The sequence below is a fragment of the Strigops habroptila genome, chromosome 18 (assembly GCF_004027225.2).
Source record: "Strigops habroptila isolate Jane chromosome 18, bStrHab1.2.pri, whole genome shotgun sequence".
Classification (NCBI taxonomy): Eukaryota; Metazoa; Chordata; class Aves; order Psittaciformes; family Psittacidae; genus Strigops; species Strigops habroptila.
The window spans coordinates 4,760,451-4,773,014 of record NC_044294.2 but is presented as its reverse complement, the minus strand read 5'-3'; the positions used below and the strand labels follow the sequence as shown (position 1 = coordinate 4,773,014).

At 47.8% G+C, this 12,564-nt stretch overlaps 1 protein-coding gene across 7 annotated transcripts in view; it reads left to right on the top strand.

Annotated features, from left to right (window-relative positions):
• The window catches only part of ANKS1A (ankyrin repeat and sterile alpha motif domain containing 1A), a 112,030-nt gene that overhangs the window by 51,977 nt on the left and 47,489 nt on the right, over positions 1-12,564 (top strand). For all 7 annotated transcript variants that reach the window (XM_030473120.1, XM_030473116.1, XM_030473123.1 and 4 more), the window contains one exon: positions 1,412-1,977. In XM_030473120.1, coding sequence (XP_030328980.1) covers positions 1,412-1,977 — 566 coding nt within the window. The remainder of the gene's footprint in view (positions 1-1,411; positions 1,978-12,564) is intronic.

The following is a 12,564-nucleotide window of genomic DNA, read 5'->3' as shown; positions in this document are numbered from 1 at the left end:
GGATGCCTGTGAGAGGGACCAGCTCTGCCCAGAACACCTCTGTGTGTTCTGCAGACGGAGGGCACACAGCACAGCCCATCTGAGGTGCCTTGCAAAGACTGGTGACTCATTTTTCCTGCCTCATTCCTGGTGTGAGGACACAAAACCAGATGGGTGTTAGTGTGTGAAAATGACCTGGTCAAGTTCAGTGCTGGGAGGGGTGCTTCCGGGGAAGGAGTTGACCTCTCTCTTGTTGCTAATAGGCTGCTTTTAGTTAAAGATAAGTAAAATTCACTAGTGTATTTTGCCTCACTGAAATGAGGATTCCTTTGCCTTGGCTTCCGAGAGCTGCTGTCTTGCAAAGCAAGCAATTTCCTCTTCACATCTAAACATCCTCCCTGCGTTTCAGAGCCATGTTATCAGGGTCTAAACATCCTCCCTGCATTTCACAGCCACATTATGGGGCTGCTTTGCTTTAGTGTTATTTTGCAGCGTCATTTTTTTAGCCTTCGGAATGAAGAGTTTTCTTCAGCACTGAATGAAAGTGGTTCAAACTTGCAAATAATTATGGGTGGATATAGGAATCCTTGGTGAATTAAAGTTATTATGCTCTTAGCTTTACAGAGTTTTGCTTTTACACTTCAAATACATGTTCAGCTGTGGCCAGGGTGAGTGCATGTATGTCTGTGCACACACTTGGCAGTTGGGATCAGTCAATTATTCATGATTGATGCAGGACCATGGTACCTGATATTAAAGGTGTTGGTGTAACAGGGTTGTGTTTCTGGGACAGCCGGTGCTCCACTGCCTTAGCAGATGAGACCACTCTGTGTTCAGTGCTTCCCCTGCAAGAGAGAGACTTCTTGAACAAGTCTCTTTATTGCCTCAACTGTTTATTTCTCTCTCCTGAGTAAGGAGGAGAGGTTAAACTCCCAAACCACTAGGGAGGAAAGCAGCGGTTGTTTTTGGGGAATGGATTTTGGAACTGGCAGGTTGATTACAGTCCAGAAGCTTCCCCACCCTGCAGCTCGTGCCAAGAGCAGGGAGCACTGCTCTAAATAACACTTTGGCCTTTATGGAAATCTATCAGATGTTCCAGGAGCCTCCGACTCCGCTTCTCCTACCTCACTTGCTCTCTCTGCAGGATATAGTTAGCACTTCTCTTAGCCTTATATAGCAAGGCCTGATAGTTAGTGTTAACAGGAATAAAACAACAAGGAGAGCTGCCAGATTGCATAAATCAGGCCAGTGTTTGGAATTTCATAAATGCCATGACTTTGGGTACAAGTTGAGCACGCGGAACAATACGGAACTGTTCTCTCTTTATCTCTGCCTCCCTTGCTGAGGGAAGGCAGGGGGGAGAGATGGAATTCTGCTGTTTCTTCCATGTTTTTAATTTCCTCCCCCCTGCCCTGTTTTCATCTCCTTGAAGACCACAGGAGGAGCAGCCGCAGCCAGGACTCTGCTGATGGTCAGGACATCCAGGTTCCGGAGCAGTTTTCAGGGTTGCTTCATGGTTCTTCCCCGATCTGTGAGATAAGCGAGGACCCTTTCAGGCTCGTTTCCTCCGTGGAGAAAGGAGGCACGGAAGCTACAAGCCAGGCACGTGCTATGCAGCTGGAGGATGCTGCCTTACCTGCCTGTGGCTCGGTACGGACCAGCTCTCCAGACCAAACCCAGACAGTGGTCTACGCGACCGTGCAGCACACGCACGTCAACCGGGCGGATCCTGGAGCTGTAGTCACGCCCCACGTGCCCCAGCACCCCGGCGGTGCTGAGGAAGAGGGGGACAGAGCTGTGGGCAGAGCCCACCCAGGCAGCAAACCCAAAGCTGAGCTCAAACTCAGCCGCAGCTTGTCGAAATCGGACTCTGATCTCCTGACCTGCTCTCCGACAGAGGACGATGCCATGGGGAGCCGGAGCGAATCGCTCTCCAACTGCAGCACTGGGAAGAAAAGGCTGGAGAAGTCCCCGTCCTTTGCTTCCGAGTGGGATGAGGTAAGGCTGACCTTGCTTAAGAGCTTCTGTGCCAGGAATGAATGTGTACAGCATGAGCTCCTCTCTTCCACACAGGTGGGGGATATGGATGGTTCTCATTACTTGCACTAACTCTCACATTGTATTAACAGGCAAATGCTCACTTGTGTTTAGGGTGTCAGATGCCAAAAGATTGGGTTAATTGCAGTGGGGGAGAAGCAGAATTGCAAGAAGTAAGGGGCTTTACAAAGTTTAAGTTGCTCAAATTCAGGGCTTGATTTCTTCTTGGCAAGCCAGATGTGGTTTTACATCCCAGAATAAGGGAGAGTTGATAACAGTGCTCCTCCCAAATCCGTGTTGACCTCTTCTTTCCAGTTCTTCCCCTATGGACTCTCCTAGCATCCAGAGGGGAGATGTTTTGTCTCTGGGTCCCTGCTGCTGGAGGGGTGAGCAGCATCCTAGGTTCAGGGGATGGAAGGAAGAGAGTAGTTAGGCTTTGTTTTATGTATTTAACATCTCCCACTTTCCTCTTCACGTATTTATTTCAGAGGCTTGTTAGCAGTCACTTTATTATAGCACAGGAAGCCTATGGATAGTTAAATATTTCATGCTCAGAAAGTTGGCCCTAGTGAAGCACTCGGGCGAGATTAAGTGTCCCTCTGAAATTCAGCACCGCAGCATTACTGAAACATTCTTTGGAGATGATTCTCTGCTGGTGGAGCAGCAGCACTGCACAAGAGATAAGCTCACATGAACCACTCTTTGTACGCTGAGAGGAAATAAAACCCCTGGCGTGGTGCTGGGGGTGTGGAGATGTGTGTGCTGGGCATGGGCTTGTTGTGCCCCTGCTCGCCTGTCCTCTGTGTGCCGAGTGATGCTCAGCTGCCTCTCTGATAGAGATAAAATCATCTTTTATGGAAGAGGGAGGTATTCAAAGGTGCTAAAAGCGAGGTGGGAATCCCTCCTTGGTGTGAGGTTATCCTTCAGTTCATACTCTCACTCACTACAGTGTTTCAGTGGCCAAATAGATCTATTTTCCTCTGTAGTAGTTTCGGTGGTAGAGACTTTGCTGTTAATCACCTGGGTCAGTTGGACTGTGATGTTAGTGAAGGAACCTGCAGCAGAAGCCAGAGTTGAAAGGACGGGGTGATTCTCACTGTGCTTTTTGTGCTGAACTGAACTGTTTACAGCAGCTATTGAAAGGGAAGGAGCCTTTGGCTTTGCAGTGCTGCCTGGCTCCAGTAGTAGCAGAGGTCAAGTGTTAGTGTGCCTGTGTTTCCTCTGCTCAGAGGAACAACCCCCAGATCTGCTTCCCTGCTTGTAAACAAAGAGCATCATTTCCACCCGGTGTCAGCCTAACAAGCCACAGGAGGAAAACCTGCTTTTCCTTCCCATTCTGTTGAGGTGAGGAAAGCAGAGAAAGAATGTGAAAAATTCTCATCTGGCTGCAGCAGGGCAGGTCTAACTTAGATTTGTACTGTAAAACCTGATGGTTTTCTTTGTCTTCCTGGTTTCTGGTGTAATTTAAACAATTTGTGGAATTGCTTTAATCTGGGAGCAGCATCCTGTGGCTAAAGCACTGATTTGCCTGTCATGGACCAGCCGGAATGAGTCTGGACAAAGGTTTCTCCTCCCTGCCTCAGTTTCCCCATCTGTGAGATGACAATAGCCTCTTCTTGCAGGATGGTTTTGTTCCCACTGAAAAACACTATGGAAAGTGAAATATTGTCATAAGAAAGGGGACAAACTATCAGCTGGTGATTCACTGCCTTTACCTTGATTTGCTCTTAGATTTCTAAAGACTATAGAGGCATTTTGGGTCTCCTGACTCCTGCTTGCACTCTGATGAAGTCAGCAGGAGGGGCATGGTTCACAGAGCAATCCTCTATAGAAGCAACATAAAATGGATCTGCTGATAGGAGTTTATATGGTGAATACTTCAGTAAAATAAACCTCCTATGATGGTTAAGAAACAGTGAAGATGCTTCTATGGGGAGTGTTTGGGGTTTCTTTGCAGTGATTTGTATGTGCTGGTCATAATGGCAGCAGGAGATTTAAGCATCAGTTAGTGCTGTGCTTGGAGGTTTCATTAATTCCCTGAATGGGATAATGCAGCTGCTCTGAATTAGAATTGCAGCCTCTGAAGTTACCAGGCTGATATAAAACCCTGTTGAGCCACCCTTGTTAGCAACGATTTGGCTCTTCCTGTGTGTTGAGGGGAAACAATGGCAGATTTATGGGCATTATTCTGTTAATTTTCATCATCTTTATGCAGGCAACTGGAGAGGAAAGGGATCCCTGTGCAGCTCCATGCAACACGCAGCTGCAGCAGACAGGCCGTGGGTGTTGCCCACTGGCTTTGCCAGCAGTAGGTGTGTCGGTGGGGCCCTGGGGACCTGGGGAGGGACCTGTTTATGTCTGTGGGCAGATGGGATCCGTGGGATCCAGCCAGCATCGCTCTGGGCCGTGGGTGTCCAGGGGCAGCAGGAATATCTGCTGCTTGGAAGCAAAGGGTCATGTCCCTTCCCCAGCCGAGCGCTGCCAATGCCCTTTGTTGGAAGTGGAAGGTGGTGCTGGCTTTGCCAAAAGGGTGGGATGGGGAAGAAATGATTCACTTGGCAAAGCTTATCCCTGTTCCCAGTTGCAACTCCCCTGCTCCAAGGACCTGGCCCAAATAACAGATGCTGTCAGCGCCGCTTTGTGATCCGAACTGCAGAGGAGTCTGTTGAGCTTGTCCCATCTGCCTCCTGCCCCACCAGCTCCTTCGTGGGAGCAGGGATGCACATGGTGTCCCCTCAGCTGCTGTCCCATGGAAACTCTTTGTAAGCCAGAGAAATCAGGAAAGCAACCAGCAATGTATTGCCCAGGGATAGGGGTGAGGACTGAAAATGCTCAATGCTCTATCTGACGGGGACACAAGGTGGGGCAGGGGAGGTGTGTGAGGGGGGATAGCTCCTACTCAGCATAAATACTTGAATCCTTCCAAACCTGGCTGAGGGTTAAAGAGATAGATTGGTTTTTCGTCATGCACACTTAGCAGATGGGAGATGAGCGCAGGGCGGTGGCAGCTCGCTGTGGGGTTTGCATAGGAGAAGGAACTGTTTGTGCTCCTGAAGGAGGAGGGGGGGGTTTGGTGCCTGGCTTGGCTGCCAGCCCCCTTCCTGGGGTGGATTAACTCGCCTCTGCTCTGCCTTCCTCCTCCATAGAGCAGCTCCAGCCCTGCACATGTGCTCAGGTTCATGGACAAGCCCTGCCATAGGCAGGCAAACCTCGTGTCCTGCAGCGTGGTACTGGAGTCCCTTGGTGTTTGCTCAGCAAACCCTCCCACCAGGGTGTGATCCAGGAGGGGCTGACCTGATTTCTTTCTTGCTAGGCTATTCTGGGTCTCTCTGGATGCAAGGCAACGTATATCTCTGATATGAATAGTAAGCTGTTAAACAAAGACTAAGGGCTGTGTAAGAACTTTGCTTTATTCTGAGCCTTTGCTGCCTGATCATCCTCAGCCAGGTCCTAAGTGTTGAATGACTCCTTCTTCCCCTGCCCCAGCTTCTGTTGTGTTGGGATTTTTCTAGGTCCTTTTATCCATTTGATAGATCAGTCTGTGCTAAAGGAGAGAGACAGACCAAGGTGAAGTAGAACTTTATCACAGTCACTCACTGAGCTACCACAGCTCTGCTGGGGAAGCAGCTTCCTGACAGTGAGAGTAATTAGGGGATGTCTTCTCCTGGGAGAAGCGGCAGAGGAACAGTGCCTGGGCCTGAAGAGGTTGTCAGATAGTCCTCTAAAAACTGTGATGAAGCTGTGACAAACATTTCCTGTCCTTTAGGTGCTGCCAGGTTGATAAAAGCCATGTACAGGCATTGGGGAGCAGCATCCCACGCAGCATTGCTGCTGGGCACTGCTGAGGCCGCACCGCAAATCCTGCGCTCAGTTCTGGGCCCCTCACTGCAAGAGAGACATTGAGGGGCTGGAGCGGGGCCAGAGAAGGGCACCGGAGCTGGTGCAGGGCCTGGAGCACAAGTGTGATGAGGAACGGCTGAGGGACCTGGGGGGGTTTAGTCTGGAGAAGAGAAGGCTCGGGGGAGATCTTATTGCTCTCTGCAACTGCCTGGCAGGAGGATGGAGCCAGGAGGGGGCTGGTCTCTGCTCCCAAGGAACAAGGGATGGGACAAGAGGAAACGGTCTCAAGATGCACCAGGGCAGGTTTAGATGGAGCTGAGGAACAATTCCTTCCCCAGAGGGTGCTCAGGCATTGGAACAGGCTGCCCAGGGCAGTGCTGGAGTCACCGTCCCTGCAAGTGTTCACACCCCGTGTAGCCAAGGCCTCAGTGCCATGGGTTAGTGGTGGCCTTGGCAGGGCTGGGGAATGGTTGGACTAGATGAGCTTAAAGGTCTTTTCCACCCTGGTTCATTCCATGATTCGATGATTCTCGCAGCACAAAGTGGGGTGATGAAATAAAAACCCCTAAATGCAAATAGCAGGTAAATGGGCTCCGTTTGTAGAGGAGGAAGAAGAGGGGAGACATTTGGCTTTGACAAAATGCAGAGATGCTGGATAGTGTCTTGGCTGCAGGAATGCAGGTTTAGTGGTTTATAATAGAGGTTTCTGATGTGGTGCAGCTCCTGCAATTTATCTCCATTGTTCATTTCTGCTCCTGCCTGCACAGCCACGACACCCTGCACCAGGGCAGGCTGCTTTGCTTTAGGGTGTTTTGAGGGTTCCTGTGTGATTGTTCTTGATGAACACCTGATCCAGGAGATGCATCTGTGCAACCTGATGTCACCAGCCCATATCTGTATCCATGCTGAGAGCAGAGGTCTGGAGCTGAGGCACGGTGCTGTTCAAGTTTCCTGCTCTTGGGGGTCATAGGTGTTGGTAAGAAAAATGATCTGTGCAGTGTTTAGGGGCAAGGAATGAGGCAGGCTGCTGAGAATTAGCCTCAGACCCGGCTCCTGACATCCCTTAATCCTTCACTTCCAGCTCTCTGCTCTCATGTAAGTGGGCTCTAGTGGTGAATTTGTAATGAGCGTTGGGGCTCAGAGGTTCCAGCATCACTTTCACAAGACGAGGTGGTTGCTTTGTGTTCTGTCTTTAGCTCTTTTAGGAAGAGATTAAACCTCCTTCAAAAGAAACAGGGAACTGAATAAAACATGCATTTTACTTTGCATAAAAGTCCAGCACTGATGCATTCCCCCCACCAAGTGAATTAGTTAAAGAATTAATGAATATTCTGCAGCTCATTGTGGCACTGGACAACCATCATCTGCTGTGAATGATTGCAGTGGTGCTCCATGTTTTGCTATGTCCCAGAAGGAATTCTTTCCCATTTGTGGTAACAGTGGATGTGCTGTTTTACCTGGTGCTGACCCATTTGGGGGGCTCTTAATGTCACATAAGGATGGAGCCAGGAGTAAATGGCACATGTGTCGTACCTTCCATCGCAGGTTGTGAAGAGCTGGGGAGCAAGTTGTTAAGAGGCTGTGGCTGCTATGGGATGCCTTGAAGTACTTGAGCTCCATTAACCTTGTCAGGGCTGCTTGGGTGCTTAAGTACCTAATGGAGTTAGTGCCTCAATTACAGGCTTACAGCTGAGGATTAAGAACATTTGCATTGAAATGTGAAACTTTCAGGAAAAGCTCTTGATGTAAAACCTGCCGCTGCCTAACAAGGACACCCAGAAGTTGAAATTCAGAGCTGCCAGCTTGCGTTGAAAGAAAATGCAAATATTTCTCTTGTTATTCAGGGGGAGAGCTGCTATTTTCGTGCCTGGGGAAGCTCAGCGGGTTTTGTTCTGAGGAGCTCATGCAGCTTACCTGGTGATGGCTCCCACATGGCCCAAGCTGTAGGTTTTGCTGGTGTTTAGGTGAGAAACACAGTTGAGATAACAACATGTTCATCCTCTCTGTATCCATCCCACTTGCAGCATGGCTGGACATCTCATTTCTGGCTTGACCTGGTGTGTTTGCACTTGCATGGGCCAAGGACCATGCCCTGCGGGTCATAAGGCTCCTTCCTTGCTTGCCAGCAGCCTTTACCTCCTAAGAGGATGAATTTCTTCTTCTGGTTCAGGTGTTTAACACCTCACTTGCCCTGGGTTTGGCTGGTGGGACCAGGCAGAGCCTGTTTTCAGTGTGGGGTGGGCTTGGTGTGCTTCTCCACCAACATCCCTTGCCTAGAACTACCCCTTGTTTCTAAGCTCTCATTCCAGTTGCCCCTTTGCCTGTTTGAAATGGTTTATAATTGTGTTTTGTTTAGGGGAAAAGCAGTGATGTGGTCAGTATTTTTGTTCTGTTTCTGCTCTTCTAAACAAGTGTGTCCATCATGATCTGAATCAACTTAATTATTAGGCTGATTATTCTATTATCTCCATATCCCAACGTTTCCTCTTGTTTTTCCTGTGCTAAGGTCAGGAATTCTTACATCATCCCTTGTGTCTCTTTTCCTTTTGCCCGCAATGGTGAGATTTCCTCCATCCTGCTTTGCTTTTTGAAGTGAAAGCTTTTGTGTTTCTCCTGCAAATGGCTTGTTAAAATCATAACCCAATAGTGAACTAAGCCAAGCCAAATGAAGAAAATTTACTGGTTGTATAGGTAAAATTGGTTGGTGTTCTGGTCCGGATAAAGCAGACTTTATTCCTGTATTTAGCAGCAAGGTTTAGTCATAACAAGAATGATATTTGCCAGCCCTCTGAATCACATCAATCCATCTGGATCTAGATCGGTATCCTGGGTGGCTCCCCCTAACGCAGGTTTGCAAAATACAATGAGACACTGCGGCTTATCAGCTCCCCTGTGTGTGGCAGAAGCCTCCATCCACCCATTCAGAAGGATCTGTGATAATGCCCTCAATACACAGAGATTTCTCCCTCCTTATAGGTCGCCAATTGGAAGCTGAACGTGGATCTAACTTAGCCTGAGTGCATCTAGTGCAGTAGAATAATATAACTGCAGTCCACATCTGCTCTGTTTCTATTAACTTTTCAAGTGTATTAACTCAGTGTTTCTAAATCAGAAGCTTTCGATTCTTCTATATAAATTACTGGTGCTCTGATGGATATTGGTTGTGTAAAGATCTTGTGATTATTGGTTTTCGGGACACTTCTTCAGGAGCAGAAGTGTCCAGCCTCAGTGTCCTTACTAAATCCAGTCTTTCATTATGTTCTCTTCCAGTTTACATCACATCTTCCAGCACTTCAGAAGCTTTTAGTTTTAAAACAGGGCTTCTGTAGCTCTATCTCAAGTCTCCAAGTGGGCATCCCCATGCCCTGTTGCATCCTGCAAGCTGGAGGCAACCTTTGCACCAAGAGCCTGATGTTTTTGGCTTTGTGAGTTAGGATGTGAGAGCATAAAAACGTAGCTGTGAAGACAGTGAATTGATTCAATATTCTTAAGGGGAGAGGGTTTTGCCTATTTTTAGTGTGAGTTCAGAATAACCAGCATCCAGCCATCTCACTGCTGTGAGCAGATGCAATGTGCAGTTGGCCACTTCTCTTGTCATGTTAACAGCAAATTTTACTGGGTGTTTGTCAAAAAAAGTGCTATTTGGAGGGCTCTGAAAGTGCAGATCCACCACACACTGGTTGGGAAATGCAGGTTTATACCCCGAGTTCCTTTCCTTTTGGTTTGTGTTCGGATTTGTACAAAAACACAGACTGGAGAGTGCTATGAAGCAACAGTCCCTGATCCCGATCCAAATGAGTTTCTCAGAGACCATATTAAGCCAGAAAATGTGTGTGCCCTGATCAGTAATGAGCAGTTGCAGAACATCTAGAAATAAATAACAGTGTTAGTGAGTCCTTGTGTTCTATGTGGAAAGCACATGCTGCTGGAGGAGGATAGAGCATGGGAGCTCAAGCATTGAAATGAGCCTGGAACAACTGGCTTGCTTTTGTAGTTTAAGTTGGAATTAATAAGTTGAGCATTATTTTCTCCAGGCCTTTGGTATTTGTTACACTGAGCTCATAACACAGGCTGCTATCTTTTGTATACACAGAATATATTGAGTGATGAGATATGAGGCTTCTGCTCTCTGGGATGGTGATGTTGAGAACACAAGCTGAAGCATCGTAATCTAAACCAGAAGGGGTTTATGTGCTGTCACCAATCTAGAAATGAGGTTCATGGCCCAGATCCAAATTTCCCAGGACTACACTTGCACTAAGGAGCCAGCAGGTATTGTCCCTGATCCTCCTCCTGCTCTTATTTGCAGCTCCATCCCTTTCAGACATCCTGGGGATGCTGCTATCCAGCCATCCCCTCTGCTTCAAGGACATATCCCAGCTGGGTATGAGGAGCTTTGCTTCCACCTTCAGGGGTGCAATGTCATAGAATCCCAGACTGGTTTGTGTTGGAAGGGACCTTAAAGCTCCAACCCCCTGCCACGGGCAGGGACCCCTTCCACTAGAGCAGGGTGCTCCAAGCCCCTGTGTCCAACCTGGCCTTGAACACTGCCAGGGATGGGGCAGCCACAGCTTCTCTGGGCACCCTGTGCCAGCGCCTCAGCACCCTCACAGGGAAGAGCTTCTGTCTAAGAGCTCATCTCAATCTCCCCTCTGGCAGGTTAAAGCCATTCCCCTTGTCCTGTCCCTACAGGCCATTGTCATGAAATCTCTCCAGCTTTCCTGTAGTCCCTTTAGGTATTGGAAGACTGTTAAAGGTCTCTCCTGAGCCAGTTAGTAATACCAGGTATGGTTAACCAAACACTTTGCTGGGGATAGTTCTGTAGCTCACTTGTGCCTTGCATCAGCAGGATAAACAGGGAAGCAGGCAGGACCTTATTGCTGGTTAAAGCAGCACCTGCTCTACTGTCTGCAGATGAAGTCTGCACACAACATCTTCTTGGCTTGCCCTCTTCCTGCGAGCATCCTAATCACAGTGGTATTTTGAGCCCGTGTCATGTTGGCTTTTAGAAAAGCTGCCCCTGTTTCTGTTGGCTTTGTCCCTCTGTTGTTATCTGTGCTATTGTCATGTCAAACCCCAATTATTGTGGATCCACAAGATTCTTGGAAGCTGCACAAGTTCAGTATGCATCCCTGTGGGCTGGGAAAGCAGCAAGGGCTTAGAGATGCAGCTGAGAAATGTGAAGCAGCATGTCCAGCGTAGTGGACTTCATTTTGGGAAGGCTGCCTGAGGTGTTTTTTCAAGCATGTGTTTCCTAAAAGTGGAATGAGAAGCAGGAGGAGTTGGGCCAATGTGATTAGCACTGCACTGAGAAGCCTGGAAAATCATAGCATCATAGAATGGTTATGGCTGGAAAGGACCTTTAGATCATCCCGTTGCAACCCCCGTGGAAAGTATCAGCTAAAGGGCATTATTGCCATTGATGGGTCTTGTGATGTAAATTGGGTATTAATTTTGAGATGTGCAAAAAGCCTAACTAAAGCTGGTTTTCCATTCAGACCATTCCTATTCCAGGTTGGACAGGCCTTGGGCATCATGGTCTAGAGGAAAGTGTCCCTGTCCTTGGCTGGAGGGTTGGAACTGGATGATCTTAAGGTCCTTGCCAATCCAAACCATTCTGTGATTCTGTTTTGCAGGGTGTTGGTGTTCAGCACCGTTGTGCAATTGCCACTTGAGTCATGGGCTCGTGCTGACCTCTTCCATCCCCTCTGGGCTGCATCTCGCATCTCTTGAGAGATGATTTCACAAGTCAGCAATTAAAAAAGCAAATCCTCAATCTTGCTTAAATAGCTCTGCTTTCTTTTTCTCCCAGCAACCCCAAAATAACTTGCTCCTGTTTACTAGAAAACCCATAAACCAGTTGGAAATGGCTTGGAGCACCTTGTAACTGTCCAAAACAAAGTTTCAGCCACACTGTTGATGGTTCAGAATCGGGCTTTGTGTGCAGGAGGGATCATCTTGTTCAGGTAACCGTACAGCTCATGCTTGATCTTACCTTGGCTGTGTTTGGGGTTTGTGGCTGTGGTATTGGTATGGAATGGAGGCGTTCTGGGCTTCCCCAGCATTACCCACTGACCTGTTGTACCTTTCTATTTCTCCCCTGCTACTTAGAGCTAACTCATTAGGCTCTAATGAGGCTGGTGGCTTTGTTATTGGGGCGTTTGTCTTACTTAGGGGGGTTTTTAAACTGTAGAAGCAGCTTGTCTGTTTGGGTTTTTTTATATATATCCGTATAATTTAAATCCAAATCTGTCCCATCCCTCCACTGCAGAAGCTTAGAAATAATGAAGTCTTAACCCTTGCCACTTCCTTGGAATTGCAGAAATTTCAAGTACTGATAACCTTTAAACCCAACTTTATAAGTAGCTTTCAAGACTAAAATATGCTGCTGGAGCTGTTATCTTGTCTGCTCTGCTCTAGCCCTGGGCGAGTTTGTACAATAGGTTATGAACCACTTAATAATAAGGATTTATAATGGGAATCCTGATTCTTAATTATGCCTATCTGCAGGGTGTCATTATAATGCACTAATTCCATACATATGGTAGATAGTGTGCCACTTGTTTCTCTGTGGGTTTATTTCACTAGAGACACTTATCTGAGTAACTTTATTGCTCAGTGTTTCTGGTTTCCATGCATGTGCAGGTGTGTTGCAGCTTATCTTCCTTGGGATCAGGCTTCTGGACTGGTGGGTTTTAAGCTGCCAAT